A 25264-nucleotide genomic window follows, 5' to 3' on the forward strand; every position below is an offset into this window, starting at 1 on the left:
AATAGATTCATAATAAAATAACCCCTTTAGGATAGCTTTCAATTCCATCAAAGTTGGAGGTCCCGGACCAGCAGGGTCTTTGAAGGAGCCGAGAATCGAACCAGAACTATCTTTCAGAACGCCACCTAAACCACTCCTCTTCCAATCACTAGAAGTAGCCGCATCCACATTAAGTTTAATAAACCTTCTGGAGGAGGGGACCAAGGAACCTTAGATGAAATCCGATTAGTATAAGACGAGCAAGAATCCACTAAGGACGGGTCGGCAATAAGAGCATCCTTGGAAATAGAAATCTGAGTTTCCCTAGCTAGAAACCATGAAGCAAGCCTGCACCTAGCTAGATAGAATATTTCTACTCGATCAAACTTCCCTCCTTCAAACACTATATAATTCCTAGTTTTCCATATTGTCCATAAGACCACTCCAGGGATAAATGACCACATCAGAGAGTTGGTCTTTAGGTTAGTCCATGCTACTAGGAATTTTTTTGCATCTTCATGAAAAACAGACTGAAAATTCCAATAACCCATGAATTTAGTCCATATTGGCCAAACAACCGAACATGAAAAAATAGATGAGATGAAGACTCTTCTTCTAGATTACAAAAAGGACACATAGAATCATTTATGCCCTGAACACCTCTCTTAACCAGAGCTGTCTTCACTGCCAGCTTCTTTAAGATAACTTGCCAAAGAAAAGTCTCCACTCTTGGAGGCAGCATGCCCCTCCAAACAATAGATTTCCAAAAATTAGCTTCCTCCAAATCAGAAATACCCGAATAATATAGATTGGCACATGATTTAACATTGAAAACCCCTTCTCCATTCCCCTTCCACAACAGTCCATCAACCGCATCAGTAGAAACAGAAAATTCTGAAATAACAGCCATCAAGTTTAACCATTGTTCAAATTCCCAGTCATTCAACTCCCTTCTCAACTGGACGTTCCAAAACCAGCCCCCAGAACTGTAATCCCCAAACTGAAATAATCTTCCGGTTTTGTTCACTGCAATAGAGAATAGTCTAGGGAACATGACCCTCAAAGGATGATCCAATGCCCAATTGTCTTGCCAAAACCGAATATTCCTCCCATTGCCAATTTTGTAGCTATAATTGCTTCTGATACTACAGCCCATCGAATCAGCTTTAAAATGATTATTCACCAAAGATCTCCATATCCAAGAAGATTTAGGAGAAACCTTACTATCAAGCTGCATCAATGAAGAATCCAATTTGTATTTAGTGCAAATCATTTCCCTCCAAACTGCCTTCCTCTCCATAGCAAACCTCCAAGCCCACTTTTCCAATAAAGCCCTATTCATCGTATTTAAATTAGGAACTCCCAAGCCTCCTTCAATTTTTGGTTTACAAACGTTGGACCAGCTTACCCAATGGATTTTATTTCTCCCACCTCCTCCACCCCATAAAAAATTTGACATAATAGAGTTTAGGGTCTTGTATACTGAAGCTGGTACCTTAAATAATGACAAATAGTATATAGGAAGTGAACATAGGACTGATTTAATCAAAACCAGCCTGCCCGCCAGTGACAAAGAAGAGCCTTTCCAGCCTGCTAACCTCTTATTGAAGCTTTGAACCACTGGATCCCACAGAATGTTAGAGTTCCTGTGTGGACCAAGAGGGAGTCCCAAATATTCAGAGGGAAAATAACCCACTGAACATCCAATCGTAGTTGCCCAATCCTTAATTTCCTCTTCCCTTAAATTCACCCCAAACAATTTGCACTTCTTCAAGTTCAACTGAAGTCCAGAAATAATCTCAAACACTCGAAGCACCCTCTTCACATTCAAGATCTGTTTTTTCGACGCACCACAGAATATTATAAGGTCGTCAGCAAATTGTAGATGTGTTAAATTAAAATTCTTCTCCCCATTTGTAATCATCAAACTCGAAAAGAGACCCCCTGAAACAGCTTTAAGTATCAATAAATTCAATAGTTCCCCAACTATATTAAACAACAACGGAGACAACGAACAGCCTTGACGAAGACCCTTAGCCATTGGGATTTCCTCGGTTGGAACCCCATTCACCAAGACTGAAACAGTTGCTGAAGTGATGCACTTCGAAATCCACCCTATCCATCTAGAACCAAATCCCATTTCCTTCATAATTCTGAACAAAATAGGCCAGTCAAGAGTATCATATGCCTTCTTGAAATCAGCTTTAAAAACACATCCTTTTAAACCATTCTTCTTCCAAAAGTCAATCCCTTCATTGGCTATAAGGGAACAATCCAAGATTTGTCGACCGGGAATAAAAGCGAATTGACATGGACTGATCAAATCTGAAATGCAGCTCCTAAGTCTCCTTGACAGACATTTAGAGAGGATCTTGTACAAACCACCCACTAAGCTAATAGGTCTAAAATCGTCCAAACCACCAATGTTTGAAATTTTCGGAATAAGAGTGATGAAAGTGTGATTTATTCCATGTTCCCAATCCTTTCCCAAGTAAAACTTCTTAAAGAAGGTCATAATATCTTCCTTAAGTACCTGCCAAAACCTCTTGAAAAAACCCATATTAAAGCCATCGGGACCCGGAGCTTTGTTACTTCCACAAGACTTCACAACATCCCAAACTTCCTCCTCTGAAAATTCCTTCTCTAAGAACTGATTCTGCTCCAAAGAAATTCTGGAAAAATCCAGATTTAATTCATCAATTTCTAGAGTAGATCGGTTATTGTAGATCTTAAAAAAATAATCCTTCACAATGTCCTTAATAGCAATTGGGTCTTCAACTATTTCTCCTCTAAAATTAAGTGCCACCAGTGCATTCCTCTTCTTCCTAACCGTAGCACAGGAATGGAAGTATTTAGTGTTGCGATCCCCGTCTTCAATCCATTTAGATCTCGAATACTGAAACCAAATCTGCTCTTGGATCTTGTGCAGCTTCCACAATTCTGCTCTACAATTATTCAACTCAGTTAATACCTCACTATCGACAGCACCCTGCTTTTGTTGAATATCAGCCTCTATCTTCGAAATTTTCTTCTCTAACTCAGAAATCAAGTCTCCTGGATACTTATCTCTGTTTCCAGACCACTTTTTAATTGCATGTTTGGCACTCCTTAAAAGACTAAAAGCACCTGCCTTCTTCTGACTTTTCTTAGAACTCTGAATAGAAGAAATAACCATATCCTCAAAACCCTCCTCATCCATCAAATAGTTGAACATTCTAAACGGTTTTTGACCCCAGTCCACTCCTTTATTCACAAGAATTATGGCATTGTGATCTGACAATGATCTTGGTAGAAGAGACTGTGAAATGTCCGGAAATAACGCTAGAAATTGACTGTCAACCAAAAAACGATCTAATCTTACAAACGTGGGATTCTCTTGGTTATTACACCAAGTGAACCTTCCCCCATTCAAAGGAAGATCAATTAAGCCCGTATGAAGAATGAAGTCATTAAAGATCTCCATTGAGCTCCTACTTTGGCCTCTGCCCATCTTCTCATTTTCTTGTAAATAAACATTGAAGTCCCCTCCCACACAAACTGGAAAATTCTGTCCACTAAGAAAACTGCTTAATTCTTCAAAAAAATCAGCTTTCTCTTCCTCCACTGCTGGACCGTATACATTAATGAAACCACAACTGAAGTTTTATTCCGGAATTTACCAAAGGTAGCTATAAATCTCCTACTAATAAACTGACTCTCCAACTCAAAGATATTGTCATCCCAACAACACAACAGGCCCCCCGCTGATCCAACTGAAGGAGATTCCAAAACTCCTTTAAGCTTATTAATCCCACTTCTCCTAAAGAAAGACCTCTTAAATTTTTCAGTCTTAGTTTCTTGTAACCAAAGGAAAGTAGGATTTAAGCTAGTGACTAAATTCTGAACAGCCCTCTTTTTTTCATTTTTCCCCAGACCCCTAACATTCCATGAACATATTACTAACTTTGACATCTTCATAAAGGGAACAAGGTACAAACAAAACCCTCAATCAACCAAACCTTGATTAATCCCAATCAAGCCTTTCTCTAGAGCTATGATTTTTTCCAAAAATGCTTCTTTCCCTTCCTTAAAAGATACTCCCAAAAGCTTACTAACCTCCCAAGTTTCAACAGCTTCTTTCAATAAACTCGAGAAAGCTGAGGAGGATGCTGTATCAATGCTCACCTGGTCAAGAGCTTCTCGAAACAGGATCCTTCTAGCTCTCCTCTTCCTTCTAATTAACAAACCAGATTTGGGTCTTAAGCATTCACCTTCAGAACAGTAACCTTCAATCTCCCGCTCTACGGTCCCATCCCCAAGACCATTAACAGAGCTAGGAAGAAGACTCCCATCAGCAATGAGCTCTGTTGAAAAACAAATCTGATTTGCAATGCTGGAGTCCACATCCAACTTCCTCTGCCCCACCTTGGTGCCACCTTTTTCATTCGTAAAGTTCAACAAATCTCCATACCAATATCTTCTATCCCTCGACCTGCTATAGACCCTTTTGCAACTGCTCAAACTTCTAGTTTCCAGCACCTCACTCTCAGATGAGACCTTTCTTCTAGAGCAGTGTAACTGTCTCCCCCTTGAGATGTTTCCTAAATTAGTTGTAACCGGATCAACCAACCTTAAACTTTCTTCTTCAGCCTCTATTTCTGCATTAACCACCTTCTCTGTAATTGGGTTCTTCTCCAATACTTTAAACGTTTTCCTGTTTTTCCCATCTAAATTAAGGTTCTCCACAAAATCCCCAAACTTATTAACTATATATGCTGGCCCAGAAATGAAACCCGAAAAATCTTTTGACCCAGACTGCCCAGAATTTTCAGAATGGGCTTGAGACCCATCAGCCGAATAATGTTGACTTCTAATCCCCAAACCTGCAAACTCACCAACTTGTAGACTCCCAACCTTTTGACTTTCTGGCATACTACATTTAATACCTTTCCTATCTAAGGGAAGCCTTGCTAGCTGTCTATTCTCACTAACTCCTCCAGAACCACTGAACACACCCTGCTCAATCCAATTGTCCACTGACAGACGATTTTTCCTTGCTGCACCTGCCTCCCCTTCCCCATGATCTGACAACAGCCTGTCTACCTCCTCCTCAGACCTAATTTCTTCAGAAAATGCCTCATCGGAATCCTCCACCGGAAAATTACTGAAAAACGAACTTGAATACTCACTTGCTGATCCAATCTTAATACTTACTTTGAATGATCTTCCATAAGATCCAAGAGTGATCACCTCTGGAACATCAAAGGGGCTTTCCACCCTCAATAAAATTCTTGCCATTGTAAGGTCTTCTCTTTTCCTTGTACTCTCATGAATACCTACCACTTTGCCCCATCTCCCAGCCATTTTCTCAAAGAAAGATTCATTCCAGCATAACAAAGGAACCCCTATTAATTCTGTCATGCAGAAGGCCATGGGAACTCCGGCCTCATTCAGTAAAGGTTCCACTCGTTCAAACCACTGTTTTAAAACCTCTTCCTTTTTGCTCCATAAATCCAGCATCTCCTCATGGGAATTGAGAACTAAAACGCAAGAGTTCCAAACATAACCCCATCTAGCAATTTGAACATCATAGCCTTCCTTAAATAAGGCATTCCGAATGAACTCAACTTGAAACGAGTATTTGATAATCCCTGTTAACGACCTCTTCACCCAATTGGCACTTTCTGATGGAATATGCATCTCCATAATGTTTTTCTTGACATTCCTCCTTTGGACATCCTCAGACAATAGTTCTTTATACCCCCTTGTAATCCCATTTGACATCAGAGCATCCCTATAAGTTCTATCGTCCCTTCTACTTCTGATAATATTTTCTCTTTCTCTTGATTTCGAAGAATCTGCAAAAATCTGACCTGAAGCCTCGTTTGAAGAAGTAAGCACCACCCTTGACCTTGAACGATCATCCTTAAATCTGGCAGGACTAACTAAGATCTTCCTTCCATCAATCACAATCCCATTTAACTCATCAACAGCCCTCCTTAAATCTTCCTCCCTCTTAAAATGAACAAAAGCAAAGGTGGAAAATCTGTACTTAGGATTTCTAATTTGATTGGGAATGAAAACTCTCATAACCGGACCATGGACTAAGAATAATTCCTTAAGAGTATGACGAGAAACCCTCCTGCTCAGATTGTCGATAAACGCCGACCAACACTCATCGGGAACTGACTTTTTTTTAAAATTCTCTCTCTCTACGTTTTTCTCTCTCTCACTCATTTTTCTAAAATTACTATGATTATGCTAAAAGTATGGTTAAACTAATTCCTTCTGGTACATTTCTTAGTTTGCTACATAGTTTTCTATTTTCTTTCTCATAGCTTGTAGCTTTTATCTAGGAAAGATGATTGGCAAACCTCTAAGACACTTAAAATAATATTCATCCAATCCCCTGTTTAGCTAGAGAATCAGCCTCACAATTGCAACTCCTCGGGATATGTCTAATAATGATTTCCCTCTCCAAGATTATGGAAGCAATTTTTTGAACCAACGAATTAAGAAAACGAGATGTAGTCGGCAACAAAATCCAATCCACCACTGACTTACAATCACTTTCTATAATTAACCTTCCTTTCAATGCCCAATCCGTCGAAAGGAAGAAATCAATGCCTTTCTCAATGGCTTTCAGCTCAGCGAGTGGAGGGGGACCTGGACTAACAGCGTGCGAGAAAGACCCTAGAATTTTACTATCCGAGTCTCTTAAAATGCCCCCAATACCCCCCAGCAGCCCATCCCCACTAACTGCCCCATCAACATTAACTTTAAAAAAATGAAGTGGAGGACTCCATCCCTGCACCTTCATCCTTTTATGGTCACTACTCTGATGCTTATCTGCAAGTGTAGGATCCCCTACAAGAGAGTCAACCTGAATGGAAACATTCGGGTACTTGGCTAGGAACCATTTAACCAATCTGAATCTGCATATGAAGAAAAGAGTAGATCTGTCCAGTTTCCAATCTTCAAAAACCACCGAGTTTCTAGCCTTCCATAATGACCATAGAACTACCCCTGGAATAAGGCTCCATATAATTGACTTAGGCCTTAAGTCCGACCAAGAACACAACAAAGAGACTGGATCTTTAGGCAATACAGACGAGACTCCCCATAACCTCCAGAACTTGCTCCATACGTCCCATGCAACCAAACACGATATGAACAAATGCTGAACTGTTTCCTTCTGTTTAGCACAAAAGGACAAAAGACCTCCTCCAAATGAACTCCTCTTCTAATCAACTCCGTTCTAACTGCCAATCTTTGATGAGCAACCTGCCAAAGAAAGGTTTCGACCCTAGGAGGAGCCAAACCTGACCAAACAAACCTTTTCCACATGAAATTACCCCATGAGTTGGAAGAAAGGGTCAACCTACAAGCTTTAGCAGTGAACAATCCATCTCCCTTCCCCGACCATGCCAGAAAATCTTCCACCGAATCCGAGAGACCGACATTCTCCAATAATGACATCAAGAGAATCCAGTGATCCATCTCCCAATCGCAGAGATTCCTTCTCGTCTGAATGTTCCAAATCTATTTGTTCCTCATTAGACTGCCAAACTCTGAAACTTTACCCCACTTATTATTAGAAAGAGCGTAAATCCTTGGAAATTGATTCTTTAAGGAATCCTCATTTAGCCACACATCATGCCAGAAATCAACTACTTTCCATTGCCAATTTGAATCTTCGAGTGAGATCTCAAACCATATCCAATTTCGTCCTCTGCCAAAAAATTCTTTGTAATACCCTTCCATATCCAAGAATCTGACGGAGAGACTGCCTTGCTGAGGTCTAAGGACTGGATGCTCACATTATGTCTACTGCAAATCATGTTCTTCCAAAGTGAGTCTTTTTCATTTGCGAACTTCTACACCCATTTACCTAGCAGCACTCTATTGGCGAAATTCAAATCCAAGATTCCCAAACCACCTTCCTCTAAAGGTTGACAGACCCTTTTCCAATTCCCCCAGTGAATTCGGCCCTTTAAAAGACCCTCCCCCCACAAAAAGTTTGCCATAATAGAGTTAAGCTTCCTATAAACCTTACTCGGCATTCTGAAAATAAAGAGGAAAAAAATTGGTAGAGATGATAAAACAGATTAAGAAAAATCACTGCAGTGTCGCATGAAAATCTTCTAGTTAACAGAGAATTAATTTATATACCTAACTAACAGCACAATCAACATAAAGCAAAACTTTGAGTTACCTTAACAATTGTTTGATCGTAGAGAAGTGGCAATAATTCAGGAAGAAGCCCCTTAATTAAGTTAGGCTTATTGTGAGCAAAAGTACTTAAAGCCAACACAGCTGCACGCCTAACATGCTGCATCGATGATTTCAGATAAACAAGAACAAGGTTTAGAAATATAAGAAAAAACAAGTTTCTTTTTCTTTGGGGTATGTTATCAGAAGCAGAAGGGTACTCACCCGTTCCTGATCCTTGATAAGCATAAGGAATGAAGCAATCTCAGGATAAATAATCTCATCTATCTTCTCCGGCCGCTCAACAATAGAATATTTTACGGCAATTACAACTGTTGCCCTAGTAAAAGCCGTTAAACTGGTGGTTCTCAACTATAAGAAATTCAAATTTTAAAAATTTCAAATGCACTAATAAATTACACTCAAATGCAAAAAGCAACAGAAGTTCAAAGGGCAATGGACTAGTGTTGTGAAAATACCTTAAGTGCAGGAATGAGTTTTACTGGTTCAATGAGTGCAATTTTACCAAGGCATTCAGCCACCACATTTCTGACCCCCTCTTCCTCACTTTCACAGTGGTTAAAAAGTAATTTGAGAATTTTCTCAACACTTGAATCCTGAAACTCTGCTTTATCTACAGATTGCCTTACTATAACCTGCAAGAAGTAAATTTAACATCAATATAAATGCTGCATCAGGCAAAACTATCCTGTTAGGTTTGAATGCCACTTCAAGAAAACATACCTCCTTAAGAGAATGAAGCAACAGGTATTGTTTCTTCTGCTGAATATCAATCTGGTCCAAGATGAAAGGTAAATACTTGGAAAGATTCCCGACAGCTATATTGCCAAGAGCATAAGAAGCAGCAGACTTTATCTCTTCAAAAGGTGATTGGAAGGACTCGATAATTATAGTCTCAATTTGGGCATGGGAGCTCAGATCTTTCCTCCTCCCGATCTCCCCCAAACAGAGCAAGGCTAGATGCTGTTTAGGCAGATATAATTAATTAATATATATAGATGCATATTCATATACACATACATAAAGTACAATGTTAGAAGATTGGTTTGAAGATACAAACAATTGACAAACACAAAAAGTAAACATACACGCATATATACGGACAAAAGTTGAGTAATTGAGTTCTTTCCAAAATAGACAAGAGGTCACAGTTTTGATCAGAAGTGATGGTATTTCAAAATTGGGGGGGGGGGGGAATATACTGCTTGAAAATGTTACAAATCCAACTAATTAAACAAAAGCATTATCTTACAATGAGGGTTCAGTAGCTAGCAAAGAAACAGGCATGTTAATACCATGCCCCGTTTGATGCATAATTTAAGAAAGGGTTGTATAACAATCTGGAAGGGAAATATAGAGACAGTGGAAAGATGCCATCCAGAGGCAAGAAGAAGCTGGCATTGAGCTAATTGGATCCATATAGAAAGAAATAAAACCACACTTAAATTACTAGGATCCAAATCCAACAGAAAAGAAATAACACCAAGACAAATCAGTAATACACAAACACTAGCAAATTGTCAATTTACAGGCAAGAATACCATCAATGCAGTAGAAACATCGAGAAGAAAATCAGAAAAGATTTAAGAAAGGAAAATACCGAATTGGTTGTGCCATCATCTTTAAGGATTTCAGTGAGCATTTTAACCGTAGATGAACATTTATGATCACCTGCAGCAAGACAGAGAACAGCCACACATTGAGCTATTGAATACAATGCTTGTTTCACAACACCGCCTGATTGAGGAGATGGTTTTGCACTTGAAAGAAGAGATTCCAGTAATGCATCAAAACTAGTGTTTTCCGAATACACCAAGCCAGCAAAAAAGTTTTGCAAATCCTGTAATATCCAACAAAAATGCTTATAGACGCAAAAAAGGATTTTACAGCTGATATAACCTCATTAAATTGAAAAGGAGATACCAAAAGTGCCTGGCCCTGCAGCAATGAGCTCTTGATCAATATTAGTGCTTGAGGAAGAACTCTATTTCTAACAGCAGAACCAACATTTCGGCTAGATCTCTTGTCGGCCATTAGGGTGCAGCAGAGTTCAAGAGCAAGAGCCGTCATATGCAAATCAGAGTCACTAACATAAAGAAAAGGGGTTTTGAAAGCATCATAACTGTTATAACCACGCGAAATAATAATAATAGGTAAAGTAGGAACAGAACCTTATCAGAGTCGAAAGTTCCACAATGATAACTTCATATGCAGACGGGCCAATTTTATCTCCATAGGCTACAATTAAAGAATTTAGTGTCCCTAGAGTAGCCTGCCTTAAAGCCCGATTTGCCTGTTTTCCAAACGAAGGATATTTTGGATCAAACATATGTATCACTATATAAACATTTCATTAAATCAACAAGATGCAAGCTTCCATACTTTCCGCAGGAATCCAGTCAGCTCTGCAATTACATGCTCCAAAACACAAGATAGATCTATCCGGAGCGGAGAAGCAGCAATAACAGCAAATGCCTAGATTCAAAATTGGACAGATTCCGAGCCCAAACACAAACTTGCATGAGCATACAGGAAAAAACAACAATTAAAAAAATAACTTGAACATATGTATCCAAAGCATAAGCAGATCACAGTTATAAAATTACATGTAGCATCACAAAATCTATAACCAAGTAAACCAATGTGTTCCATGAAGTTCCATCCAACAAATCATAAATCAAAGTTCAAACAATTTGAGGGAATAAAAAACATTTCATTGGTTACATCAGTTGTATGAAATTGATCATGCTAAAGCCTTTAAACACCTCTAACTCAATATAGAGCCAAGTGTTATTGGCATTGAACAAAAGTATCCAAAAGGTTAACTAATTTTCTGACCACCAATATTTTCTCGATTAAAAGATTACCACTAAGCTTTAGGCATCGGATTTAGAATTCATTTAATGAAATTATGTATGTGTTGTAGATCGAAAATAGCATTATGCTAAAACACAAAACCTATAGTTTAATGACATCTTATCATTTAACATTTGAGAAAATATATTATCATTTTAATAACCTTTTAAAAAAAAGCTTAATCAGAAGATTCAGAATCGAATTCCAAGAAAATAGAATACAAAAAAAATAAAAGATTTTACAAAAAAGATAAAGATGAGTCGAGTGGTCACACATCCCAACAATATACTTTCTTTAGTGGTGCCCTAACATGGCTTAATATCACTAAATGACTAGGCTTAATATCACTAAATGACATGCCAAACATGGCCATCATCCACTTTTTCAGTGGTGCCAGTACTTTAAAGACCAATCTGGTACATGAGTTATCGTCCTGTGTCAAAAAAAATAACTAGGCTTACTATCACTGAATGACATGCCAGACATGGCTGTCATCAAGTAATATGATCTGTGGCATATTAACACCACTTCGTCTTGCCACATTATCATTATTTTTAATACTTGTCTTTTCAGTGGTACCGGTACTCAATTTTTATAAGTAATAAAAATGCAAATATATTTGGTTAAATGTGAGCTGTGAAGAGTGAGTCTAATAAACATATTCAACCAGAAAAAACATGAATGCATGAATAACTAAATGTTCCACGAAAAATAAAGATTAGTTATCACAGGTTGAGACGGCACAAAAAATTGTCATTGTATAAATATAATGCTTCAAGCCTTCAACTATAACAAATAATTATCAAGAGTACGGAATGCAACTAACCTTGACAGTAGTAAGTCGAGTTATCTCATTTCCCATTCGATCAACAAGTACAGGAAGGCATGCATGTAACTCTGTTCCAAGGTTATCACCAAAAGTTGAAATGACAAGCCCCATGCAAGTAATAGCACACTCCTTAACTTCCTGAGAAAGATAGGAAACAGGAGAAAAATAACATTAATTAAACTAATCTCAATCATTTAACTCACCACAGACAAAACATGGAGGGAGAAAACTAATTAAACTCTTCTTGCCTGATCTTGATCTTGGTTAGTCAAGCGGGTCATTATCGCATTGTAGATTGGATGGACATAAGGTTTAAAATCAAAACCAAAACCCTGCAACATAAAATCATAACTGCTATCAATAACTCAAATGAAATTTGGAATTACCAAAATAGATACATCAGGTTTAAATCAGGGTAATACTTATTCCAGCAACAAAGAGAATTGTTAAACAGAATCTCAAATTGCAAGAGAAAGGTTCCACCTCAAGATTTGGGCGCACTACACGAACAAGTTCTCCACATACTCTCAATGCATCAGCTGTGACTTTGTAGTAACGCTCACTAACAGCAGATAAAACGGGACTGGAAAGATCCTGAATGACATATTTACCGATTTGTTATCACAAAACACTCTAATAGTGTTCACTAAAAACCAGATAAAACAAAAAGGGAAGCATTATGACCTCAGAAATATTGTATACATGTTAAGCTTACCAAGAGACTCAAAACTCAAAGAATTAACAAAATAACACCATGGTAATTTTTGAGAACAGATGAACTGAAATTGCAGCAGAAGCAAAACTTCTCATAAAAATTTGCAGCACAGATCAAACTGTTCGTGGATTAATGCAGTTTTTCAGCATTGTTTTAGGCATAAAAATCAATCCAGGACTGAGAAAACCGGTGGATATCAAAACAACAACAAAAAATGCAGTTACTTATGTTACATCTAGAGTAACAAGCTTCCTTGTTTCACGTTTTGAATATTTCTCCTAGTTTCAGGAAACCACAAAACCCGTCAGAGAGATGGAAGTGTGAAACAGGATGCACATGACCCTTTTTTAAACAACAGGTGAATGAACTTTTCCATTCAGAGAGCACTGGGTTTGAGCACCCACATAAACAAAGACATAATTTACCTTGATGTAAGGGTGAAAAACAGAGGGAGAATGTGATGCCAACACCAATCTTGTAAATATAAGTGCTTCGATCTTCAGATTTGAAGTAGATGATTTATCCTGAAATATTTACAAATGGAAGTATTTGGAAACATTAAAAAGTAAAATTAAAATGCTTGTATACACCAAAAAGAGTGACAGACCATACATTTAGTGCCTTCTCTATTCTAGGTATGAGGGTTCCAATGTGATCGGCAAGGCAGTCTGGCAAGACAAGTACAAGTTCTTTCAAAACAGAAAATGCGCCAACCTGTATATAGAATTATATGTTAAGCAAAAATAAATAATATGCAATATCATTTAAAATATGTAAGCTTCTTACCTTTGTCTTGATAGATTTCTCACGTAGCTGACGATTTATGGATTTCACAATTTTTGCCACCTCCTGCTTCAATAGCCATCTTGGACTGCATAACATTAACATTTATATGTGAACAAAATTGCAAGAGTGACTTAGGCTGAAAAGGCACAAGCATCCACAAGGGTATCAGAGATTTTCATTATTACAGATGAATCAATAAATGCTCCTCAACCGGTTAAACTTAATTTAAATAATGAATTAAAACCCTTCTAAGACTAACGAGGGGTACCATTGGATAATGTTTTATGTCCTTTATGTCTTAAGGCTGATGAAACAATTCAACATCTTTTTATTGTGTGTCCAATTGCGGGGGAGTTATGGAGCAGGTTCCTTTGTCTTTGGGATGTAGTAACTGCTCTGCCTAAGGACCCTAAGTCCCTATTGTGCTCTTGGCCTCATCTTTTGGCTTCGTCTTCTATTTGGAAGTTTATCCCCGGTGTTGTTTTATGGTCTACTTGGATAGCTAGGAATTTGGTGGTGTTCGAAAACGGTAAACTTGACTTGACTTTACTGTTTTTCATCTCCAAATTCAGGCTGGCGAACTGGTTTTTAGCAAAATATCCTAAGGCAAATATCCAGGTCGACTTATTGGTAGGGGATCCAAGGCTTGCTGACACTATTGGAGTGTGCCCTCCTAAGCTGAGGAAGGATACGTGTTGGCACCCCCCTCCACCAGATTTCTTTAAGTTCACTAAGGTCTGATGGTTTACAAGGAGGAATAGGGGGAATTCTAAGAGACTCGAACGGCTCTAAGCTTATCTCCTTCTCTACTGCTGTGGGTCCTGGTCCGCCCTTGTTTGCTGAGTTGAAAGCAATCAAAGAGGGAATTGTTGTTTTTCTTTCATCTCATTGGGCGGGGAAAGGTAGATTAGTGATAGAGAGTGATTGTTCTAAGGTAGTGGATTGGATCTTGAGGCCTATTTTGACCCCCTCTTTTTTCAGAACTTTGGTCGGGGACATTGCTGCCCTAGTTTCTGCTAAGGACATTTTGGTTAGATGGGTCCCTAGGAGCTGTAATTGTGAGGCGGACAAGCTAGCTAAGGAGGGGATAGGTTGAACGTTTTGAGTGTCATCGTTGGTATGTTGTGTTTCTGTTAGGATTTGTCAGTGTAAAGTGTATCTTATGTAATTCGGTTTATTAATAAAATTGAGGTACTCTTTTCCTCCTTCAGGTTGTTGCCTCTTTTTAAGAGGCAACGATGACGGAGATTTTTAACGAGACCTCCTATTCCTATCAAAAAAAAAAAAAGACTAACGAAGATGAAGAAAAGAAAAGTGGTGATATCGATGATAATATCATGAATCAAATCAATAACATCAATGATAATGATCAGAGTTTAAATGAGTTGAGCAACTCACGAGGAACTCAGGCGTGGTCAATGACTACTCACACTCAACTCATTTGCAATTGAGCTAAGATAGAGCCTGAGCCATTCAAGTAACAGGTTGAGTGAGTTTGAGCTTTGTAATACTAGACTTGCTTACAGTATAACCAAGCTAAAGCTTAATAAAGGTAATGGAGAATTATAATACTCAAATGGCTCAATACCTTATCATGTTTTGGAATTTTTAAAATATTTTAATATTTTATTCATAAATAAATAAAGTACTATATACTTTAGTTTTTTCAAACTTTAGTTGAGTGCTGAATTCAAGTTCAAGTTAAGTTGCAAGCTTGTTAATCAAATTGATGATAATGGACTTAATGGAATCAAGCACAGGTAGCTTAATTATTTTTTGAGTCAATCTCAAGCAGAAGAAGAAAGCTAGATAGAGCTCAGTCAAGTTCAAGCCTCAAGTCTTCTTAATTGAGTAAAGCTCAAGACTAGAACCATATCAAAGAAGCTCAGCTAGTCTAAATTCCTAATACTAACTCGAGCAGATGATGAGAACTTCAAGGTGTTCAAATAAAGTTCTGTGTCAATGCAAGGGAGCAAAAATTCCTTTATTTGTGTGAGGTAATTAGGGCAAAGAGCTGTCTACAGTTTTATGGAACTTCCATAACATGATTTCAAAAACAATTACTAATACTAACTTAGAGCAAAAATAATTACTAATCCTAACTTAGAGCAGATGATGAGTGCAGCACTTTTAAACTCCTAATACTAACTCAAGGCATATGATCAGAACTTCAAGGTGTTCATAAAAATGTTCAGTATCAATGCAGGGGAGCAAAATTCTATTATGTGAGTGCAGTAATTAGGGCAAAGGGCTGTCTGCATTTTCTGGAACTTCCATTACATGATTTTGAAGGCAATTGAAAAATTATACTACCATAACAGATTATAAAATAAAGATGCGTACAAGCACTTTATTTAATTATGGCTGCCTTAGAATTCTTAACCATAGTTAAAAGATAAATCAAACTAATATACAGCATATAAAACAAACGAATAAGTCAGATAAACCTTCCTATTTGAGTTCTTCCAAAGTTTGAATCAATTCATGTCCAGAATGTATTGTGTCAAGGACACACACAAGGCTCCTGTCATCTCAGGTTGAGATCATTTGAGGTTCAAGCAGGATTCAGGTCATTTCAAATTTTAGGTAAGTCCAATTATATTTCATGTAGAACAATAATAATAATTTTTATGTCAACTAACATTTCTAGAGTTTCAATTCAACCTCATGAATTAATTAATTCGAAAAAATGATTGGATGTTGTCAAAAGAAACAATTTAAAAGTAAGGATAAAATGTAAAAAGACTAAATGGTTAATTCTAAAAAAATGAAAGATCGGGTAATAATTAGGCTAAGAGTGGTTCAAGTTGAGACATCCACAATCCAACCAGCAGTTGTCAACTCCAAAATAATTGGTCAACCTAATTTATCTTAACAAACATACTAAAACAAAGTATCAGCATAAATTTCTGTAGTATTCATTATTTAAGCCAACCACTAAGAATTTCAAAATCCAGATAAAGCAAAAACAAAAATCTTTAAGAGAACAAATTTGAGGTAAACATGAAAACAAAATTTATCTCTGCAGCTTCAATGATATAAGAAACTCACCTGAGTTCATCCATGTCAGTCCGTCCCTTAGTCACATTCCCAGTTTGGCGTAGTAGCTCAATGAATGTATTGAAAACATCCATCTGCAATATGTTATTATTTAATAAACGAACCCACGCAAAGAATCTAATCTATAAAGCATTGCTTGAACATTACCTTGACATTTTCTTCCCTTTCTTTAAATCTATCAATTAACTTTGGACAAGCCTGCACCAAGAGACGATTACATCTTTAAAAAGGTGTGGGAACAATCCTTAGAAGTTCAGGACAAAAAAGGCAAATATATACCTCCTCATACAGTTTGCATAGCATCTCAGGGCGAGAAACAATAAACGCAGCTAAACATTTAGCAGCAGCTCTTCGAACTTTCCAGCTTACATCTTCATCATCAGTATATTCATTTGCACTCTCACTATAAAACAACAAAGTGCTGGAGCTAAATAAACAGTCTTTCATGCAGACTTTAAACTATAAATCATCTAAGATGCAAATGAAAAATCATACTCTTCTTCCTCCTCCTCATGATTCTCATCATCAGTATCTTCCTCCATGTTATCAGTGAAGTTTGGATCAAAACTTAAATACTCCAAAGCAAGGTGAAGAATTTGATCACAGTAGGAAGAGATATCCCTAGGACAGCGAAGCAAAAAACTTTCTAGTGCCTGAAATCAAAACTTGAGCATTATGAGCATGTCAATTATTAAATCATAAATTTAACCACCCAGAATTATAAAGCACTAAAGAACAGTACACCCTCTGAGATACAAAGCAATATACAACACCTGCAAACTATACTCTCGAAGCTCCTCATCATTTTCTGATGCAGTTGTGCAGTAATCAATAAGCACTGGCACAGTGTCTCCAAGATGTGGTCCAAAACGATACCCAACAGCACGGCTAGAATACAATGATAACATATATTTTATTAGCAACACGCATGATAATAAGAAAACAATGAAACCATACCCACAAAGAGTTCGCCTTATTCAGAGAGGCGCAAATTAGGAGGCGGATGAGTTAGCTAAGAAGGGGATTGGATGATGTAGGGGTTCTTAGAGACTGTTTGGACTGTTGTGTCCTTTTTTGATTTGTATTTGCTTGGCTGTTTTGGTTGTACTAAACTGGGTTATTTTATATTTCTACTTAATAAAACTTGAGGTACTCTTTTCCTCGTTCCACTGGTTGCTAGGCTATCGGTTGGTATTCTGGCAATTAAGAAGGGGGTTTTTAACGAGACGTCCAATTCTTATCAATATATATATATATATATATCGACTCCATAATGAATAAATAAATATAGTGGCATTTTGCTAAAAGGATCATTTGCTATCAAGTACAACATTCCACATAAATCTTCATATATAACTCAATTAGGAAAATAATAGTCATCCATGTGGTTTTGATGAAAATAAACTTAACCCCATTGATTTGAAAATACTCTCTCTCTCTCTCTTTTTTTGATAAAAATAGTAGGCCTCATTAAAAACCTCCCTCATAGAAGTCCTTTACCCTTAGGAAAGAACCAATACTCTCTCTCTCTTGAAAAGTAAGAGATCAAAGGATTCCAATATTCAAACTAATATTAGTTCAAAATTTTACTTTAAATACTGAAAATACCAACAATTTGTTTTTCTTTTTACTTCCTTCCTTTTTACTTTTTGGTTCTAAAAAATTTCTTTAACACTAAACTGTCTCTAAATTAATGGTAATTAACTTATTTTAACTCTAGATAATTCAATATACAAGATTCATTCATGAAGTTAATATATAACTGAATTATAGATTATTGTTAAAATATTTAACATGTAATTAAATAAGAATATAGCTTCAACTAAAATAGGACAAGATAATAAGATGATTTTAGAATCACCTAAATATTATACTTCTAAAAAGAAATCTAGGTAAATAAAGAACAGAAAATATAAACTAAAATAAAAAATATAAGATAAAGTGAAAAAGAGTATGTTTATCTTTTCGTTTTAACAATTAATAACATTGCCTCTTCAATCCCTAGCAAAGCCCGGGAGGGTAAGAAGATATTCTTCAAAAACTAATGGTGATTAAGGATATTTTCTACAAACCTTAAGAGGGGTCTTGTATTTTACTCTTTCAATAAAATTAACTGTGCTGTAAAAAAGTTTAGCAACAACAATTCAAAGAAAAATGTATAGCAAATTTAGCAACTTCATTCATAAGCATTATGAGGCGAAAGAGGCAATGACCTCAAAGCACCAATCAGTTGAATGTTCGTGCGGATCAATTCAGATTTTGTTCCCTTGCTTCCTACATTTCGTACAACTTCAATGGTGGTCTTTGCTAATAAGTCATCTGACAAGCTTGAAGAAAGAGATGCTGAAAACAAAAGAACAATTAGTCAATAAAATTATTAAAAATATATAGAGCTAATCCAAATGATATAACCACCTCCTTTAGGAGTTGAATTCCAGCAATGCTGGGCTTTGATCCCTGACACTTGCAAATTCCCCTTCCCCAATTCCCCTTAGGCCTCGGCCTCCTTGTACCAAACTAAATAAATACACTATGACACGCATCTTAAAAGATATAGAGAAGTCAAGAATTCTTTTTTTTTCTTCATTCCTTACAATTTTCATAAACACCAGAACATTAGATTAGGTATCAAAGAAGTGAAACCTCTCCTTGTTGCTCCATTTTGGCATGCATGTCATAAATGAAAAGAAATAGAAGGCATCTAGCTTTCGCCATACTGAGCAAAATTAATACAGGAAGAGAAAGCTTAAGTTGAACTGTTATTCCACAAAGGAATGAAATGCAAGTTTGAGCACATCAAAATCAAGTTTAAAGAAACAAAATATAATCAATGAACAAGTTACTAAAAAAATCACCAAACAAGCAGATTTGTTTTGATTCAGCACATCTTACCAATACAAGAAACTGTCTTCTTTCGAACACTAGCTTGATTGGAATTCAATTGTGACAGCAACGCATTCAAAAGTATCTCATGGTCAGTTGCCATAAGATTTCCGAACTTGTGAAGAACATCACATAAAATGTCAAGACATTCACATTTGATTTCCGTGCTAGTCCCCTGAACAAATATTAAAATAAATAGTAAATAACCATGAATACAAAATATTCAAAGCAAGAAGGAAAAATATACATTCACAGTCCTCACTGCAAAAAGACAACACTACCAAAAGAATTGATACCAGCCTTAAGGTTCATCACATTTTATACGATTAGCATGATGAGGCAGTAAAAGAAGTATTTATGAGTAGTGTACGAGCCAAATATCATCGTCCATAAATCTTAGTGGAGTTAAATGTGGAGAATGACATCCTTGAAGATTGGGCGAGAAATATTGGTTGTTCTATTGGTTCATTTCCTACGGTATACTTAGGCCTTCCATTAGGGGCAAAAAAGAATTCGGAGAAGTTGTGGGAGCCGGTCATCGAGAATTTTAATAGAAAATTGGTGGAAAGCTTCATCTTTATCCATGGCTGGTAGATTGGTGCTTATAAAGTCGGTTATTTCATCCTTACCTATCTTCTACCTATTTATTTTCAAGATGCCTTCTATTATTTGTCAACGGTTAAATTCTTTGATGTTGAATTTTTTATGGGGAGGAGGGGATGAGAAGAAGAGAATGCATTGGGTTAGTTGGAAAAAGATATGTAAGCCATTGAGTGGTGGAGGCTTGGGAGTTGCTGATTTGAATCTTACCAATAGAGCGTTGTCGGGGAAGTGGGTTTGGAAGTTCGGAAATGAAAAAGAGACGATATGGAAGAAATTCTTTTGCAGCAAACACAATGTGAGTTGTCATTCCTTGGATATCACTAAGGTTCTCTCTCAAAAAGACTCTTGGATTTGGAGGGGAATTGTCAATAACTTTACAAAGAATGATTTCATTGGAAGTTGCCTTAGATCTCACGCAAAAATACAAATAGGGAATAGAAAATCTATCTCTTTTTGGAATGATACTTGGCTTGGGGATTTCCTATTGAAAATCCTTTTCCCTAGGATTTTTTCCCTTTCTTCTCATAAAGGGGGCAATGTGGCTGATTTTGGAAGCTTTGATTTGAATGGATGGGAGTGGAATATCAAGACTAGGAGGAATTTATGTGATTGGGAAGTGCTGCAGTTGGTTGAGTTATTGGACAGACTTAAAGAAATTAAACTAACTGAGTCATTGGAGGACTGTTTGTTGTGGGATGGAATGGGGGAGGAGCTGCTTTCTGTTAAAGTTTACAGGAAAGCTCTTTCGTCAGTTTATGAGGATACATTTCAGTGGAATAAAAGTGTATGGCTGGGTCTAGTTCCACCTAGAGTGGAGATTTTCCTTTGGCAGCTGTCTCATAAAAAAATTGTTGTCAGAGTGGAATTGATGAAAAGAGGGGTTCCTATAGGGGAGAATATTCTCTGCCCTCTATGCAACCTATGTGATGAATCAGTCTAGCATCTTTTCATGTTCTGTCATTTTTCGTGGGAATTGTGGAATAAACTAATATGTTATTGGGGTATTTGTTTAGCTCTACCGCAAGACCCTCCATCCTTACTCAATTCTTGGTCTGATTTGAGGCCTTCTTCGGATATTTGGAAGTTTATTCCGGGGGTAGTGTTATGGTCAATTTGGAAGATTAGAAATGAAATTATCTTTGATAAAGGAAAATTGGACAGACTTTCATTGTTTTTCATTGTTCGTTTAAGGCTAGCGAGATGGTTTTTAGCTAAGTATCCTCTTGCCTCTGTTAAGGTGGATTCTTTAATTGGTGATCCTTCCTTGGCAAATAGTATTTCTGCTTCTAACGAATTGTCCAGGCCTATGTCCCGTTGGATTCCTCCTCCAGTAGATTTTTTTAAGATGAATGTAGATGGGGCTTTTACTAGAGTTGGGAGGGTTGTTGGAATTGGGGGTCTTCTCAGGGATTGGAATCGGGTTACACTTATATCTTTTTCAGAAAATGTTGGTCCTACTTCTCCCTATCTAGCAGAACTGAAAGCTATAAAAAAAGGCCTTCGACATCTTTGTTTCTTCAAAAATGGTTGTCGAAGGGCAGGCTTATTATTGAAAGTGATTGTAAGCTTGTAGTGGATTGGATCAAAGACCAAGCTTTAGTTCTTGTTTTCCTTACAAATTTTGTTAAGGAAATTGTGTCTATTATTTCTGTTAGAGATTTTATTGTTAGGTGGATTCCAAGATGTTGTAATTGCGAGGCTGACAAGCTAGCAAAGGAGGGGATCGGGTGATTTTGCATTCTGTTTTCAGTTGGGGATTGTTTTACAGATATGTTACTATAGGAGTGTGTGATGTCTTATGTTGTTTGTAAAAGTGTATTTAAGTCTTATGTAATTCAGCTAACATTAATAAATTGAGGTACTCTTTTCCTCCTTCTGCTAGTTGGTTCTTACCTTAGGACAAAGAACTACTAAGAGGGAGGTTTTTAATGAGACCTCCTATTCCTATCAAAAAAAAATCTGAAATGGAACTTAACAGAAACAACCTAAAGAAGTCCTTCAAAAGAAACACTTTCATGGTGGAATTCACTGAAGATGTCAATCACAGGGCATTGACAATCAGTTTTAGGAAACTTACCCCGCCAGTTATTCCTCTTATTAGTTGAGGAGATAGAGAAATTAAAACGGATTGTGCAAGAGATGGAGTAGAAATTTCAGCAATGATTGTCTTCAAAGCTATGCTTGCAATGTCACGGTGTTGATCTTTTCCGTTAAGCAATTTCACACAGAGTTTATTGGTCATCTCCACAACTCTTGGTTCACCAATCTTCTTCACCAATGGAGCAAGACTGCAATAGAAGTTAAATAAGAGTAAACTCAAAACAATGCAATACATGAATCAGGAAAAATCATCCTGTAAACTGTCCTAGCATGCTACCACTCAAAATAAGATGCCTAAAATATACAAACTTATTAATGCAAAACACTACATCAAAGAACAAAAAGCTTACCATTTGACCGCCAATCCAGAAACATCACCAGCTACATCATCAAGTTGTTGAAGGATGATATTTGACAACTTTATTTCGAGGTCAGAATCGGCCTTAAAGCCCTCCTTGTTTAGCTCATTTAATAGATCAGACGTAGCCATATATCTGTAATCTTTATCCTTCCCGGTCATCTATAGGAAGAGATTAATAAGTTTCAAAAAAAATATCAGATAAGTCTTTATCATTTCCTCTTTCTTTCCTCGTTCATCTATGAACTTGAGCAAACAGTAAGAGCTGAAGCAAGACAAAGAAAACCTGGAAAAAGTCAATTAGATCAGTATACTAATACCAATACCTTTTCTAGAATACCGGTCATCTGTAAATTTGCCATCTTTGTAATGTGAAGTTCCAACAATCTCAAAGCCAATTTGCAAAAATCTACGCTGAAATCTACAGTACAATAAAACAAAAATCAGCAAAAATAAAATAAGAGCTTCGCAAAGAAATTTAACTGTATATACAAGAAAAAAAAAAGCAGATCAAATTCGAGCAAATAACATTAAGAAAAACGTTAATAACCTAAATTGTCAAACATGACTGCAACAAAATTAACAGTATTCAATCTGCATAACTGAAATACCATGAACTAAAACAGGAAGAGTAAAAAAATACAAGAAATAAATAGACAAACAAAAGTGATATTATTGAAAACGATTAGAACCCTAAAAGATACAGCGAATATAATGTGATGTAAAGAAACTAATTTATTTATAAAAAAAACCGTGGATTTGAATTCTTGAAAAGTGAAAAACCTAGTCGCTTAGGCACAAGCAAGAATTTATGAGTGCGCGAACGAAATCAAGAGTAGAATCGGCCGATGATAGGAAATCAAAGGTGAAAAGCATTAAAAGCAAAGGTTAGATTAAGTACTAGAGCATAGCAGAGCAGAGAGACGCGTCAGATAGTAAAGGAAAAGGCAAGGCAAGGCAAATAGAAAGACGAGAGTTCTTCTCTTACAAATTTTGTTGATCTGTTTTGCAATGGTGTTTAATGCAATTGTAGTGAAAATTTATTAGGTTTTAATACTAAATTGGCCTTCATAATTGTACCAAAAATTAAATAAGCCCATGTTTCAATAGTTGGATCAATCAAACTCTTAAATGAAAAGTAGTGTTCAAATGAATCTTTAAATTTGTATTAAACACTAAACAAGTTTACGTTCCACATTGCACTCCTTTAAAACGTTTGGAATTGGAGGAACATCTTGGTGCACGAGAACAACATTCAAACGGTTTTTCATATCTATTGTATCTGAAATTTTCATCTGCATTCACTCATTTCAGGAGAAATAATCCGTGTTGAACAAAATTATTAAAATTAAAGTTGATGGAGCTTTCATGACCGATATGGTGTAACATCCTCGATATCGGGTTAATGATCAGATTGTAAAGTTTCAAAATTTAGTGACTAAAGTAGAAGAATGAAATAGTTCAATGATTTATTTTGAAATATTACTTGAAAGATATTAGTAATTATAAGGTGAATTGAAGGGCAAAAGGGTCATTTGCAAGGAAAATATTTAAATATGGTTATATATTGAACACGTGGAAGGGAAGAGGAAACAAAGTGGTTTCCAGAATTCTCTTTATCTTTCTTCTTCCTTCATTCGTGAAAGCCAATAGCCAAAGGTGAGTTTTTTGATTATTGAGTTCTTGGTTAAATTTAAGATTTGAGTTTTGATTATTAGATGATAATTAAGCTTAAAGAAAACTTAAATCATCTTAAAAGCAAAAGATGGTGGAGTTAGGAGAGATTAAAGATTTAGAGTTTACAAGTGAAATATTGGAATAGAGTTCATTACTCAAATTGGAAGATAAATTTGACTTGTCAAGGGTTAAATTAAGAGATATGAAGTGATAAAATGAGTTTTAAAACATGTTGAAAATCTGGTATAATTCTTGAAGTTAATAAAGAGGAGAGGATATTAAGGTTCAAGACGAGATAAATGAATATAAATGAGTTTGAATAGGAGTAAGTAAGTTAAGAATACGAAATGGGATGATATATGAAGTAATTAAGTTGAAAAGAGGGGATTTTCGGGTATAAATTGGATTTCTGGGCTATGTGCATCGATGCACATTCAAGGTGCATCGATGCATCAAGGGTAAATTTCCAGAAATTGTTCATTGTGTATCAATGCACGGGAAGTGCATCGATGCACCCATTAAAAATGGAAACATCGAATGCAATTAATGCATCGATGCATAAGGAGTGCATCGATGCACATGTTAAGGGATGCATCGATACACTGTAGAATGCATCGATGCACTTCAAGGGAAATAGAATTATACCTTTCTTTTGGTCTAAGAAATGATAGATTGGAGTATATCAATTGGATACTAATATGTATCAATGTATGATTATATAGATATCGAGCACGAACAAGTCCCGGAGCGATTATCAAGTTATGATTCGATCGCAAGAGAGGAAATTATAAAAATGGATTGGAACTTAGTGAGGCCAAGGTGAGTGCGTATTATTTTATATATGATGTTTAATGGGAAATAAGACTTGCGACAAGTCTAATTTCTATAGTATTGTGCATGACGCATGAACATGTGTTTGTTATGAGTGTCTGAGTTATATGTTATGGTATGTGTTGACATGTTATTATATATGTATTTCATGGTTGATGTGAATATATGCTATGTTATGATGATATGATAAGAAATTATATGAATATAAAAGAGAAGTTATGTGATAAGATCATTGAGATATATAGAAATGGAATATAAGATTACGCGAATACATGATATGGGATAAATTAGGTAATAATATGGGAATATGGTAAAAAGCGAGTTTAGAAGAAATGATGGGAATGAAGTACTCAAGTGTAAAGGTTATATAAACAAT

The 25264-nt window shown here is 36.4% G+C and overlaps 1 protein-coding gene across 1 annotated transcript in view; it reads right to left on the minus strand.

The window, feature by feature from the left end:
• Positions 1-23370, minus strand: part of LOC120217900 (cullin-associated NEDD8-dissociated protein 1-like) — a 32648-nt gene extending 9278 nt beyond the window's left edge. The window contains exons 1-25 of the mRNA XM_039214924.1: positions 23282-23370; positions 22707-22801; positions 22373-22542; positions 22000-22210; positions 19329-19494; positions 18650-18779; positions 17210-17324; positions 16932-17089; positions 16716-16839; positions 16584-16634; positions 16428-16510; positions 13377-13461; positions 13203-13304; positions 13016-13114; positions 12359-12469; positions 12124-12207; positions 11873-12013; positions 10573-10665; positions 10362-10483; positions 10114-10276; positions 9791-10030; positions 8914-9153; positions 8649-8825; positions 8395-8541; positions 8174-8290 (exon numbers count right to left, since the gene is read on the minus strand). Of these exons, the coding sequence (XP_039070855.1) occupies positions 8174-8290; positions 8395-8541; positions 8649-8825; positions 8914-9153; positions 9791-10030; positions 10114-10276; positions 10362-10483; positions 10573-10665; positions 11873-12013; positions 12124-12207; positions 12359-12469; positions 13016-13114; positions 13203-13304; positions 13377-13461; positions 16428-16510; positions 16584-16634; positions 16716-16839; positions 16932-17089; positions 17210-17324; positions 18650-18779; positions 19329-19494; positions 22000-22210; positions 22373-22542; positions 22707-22742 (3165 nt within the window). The 5' untranslated portion in view covers positions 22743-22801; positions 23282-23370. The remainder of the gene's footprint in view (positions 1-8173; positions 8291-8394; positions 8542-8648; positions 8826-8913; positions 9154-9790; positions 10031-10113; positions 10277-10361; positions 10484-10572; positions 10666-11872; positions 12014-12123; positions 12208-12358; positions 12470-13015; positions 13115-13202; positions 13305-13376; positions 13462-16427; positions 16511-16583; positions 16635-16715; positions 16840-16931; positions 17090-17209; positions 17325-18649; positions 18780-19328; positions 19495-21999; positions 22211-22372; positions 22543-22706; positions 22802-23281) is intronic.
• Between the last annotated feature and the right edge of the window lie 1894 nt (positions 23371-25264).

Source organism: Hibiscus syriacus, unplaced genomic scaffold, assembly GCF_006381635.1.
Source record: "Hibiscus syriacus cultivar Baekdansim isolate YM2019G1 unplaced genomic scaffold, ASM638163v2 tig00110194_pilon, whole genome shotgun sequence".
NCBI lineage: Eukaryota > Viridiplantae > Streptophyta > Magnoliopsida > Malvales > Malvaceae > Hibiscus > Hibiscus syriacus.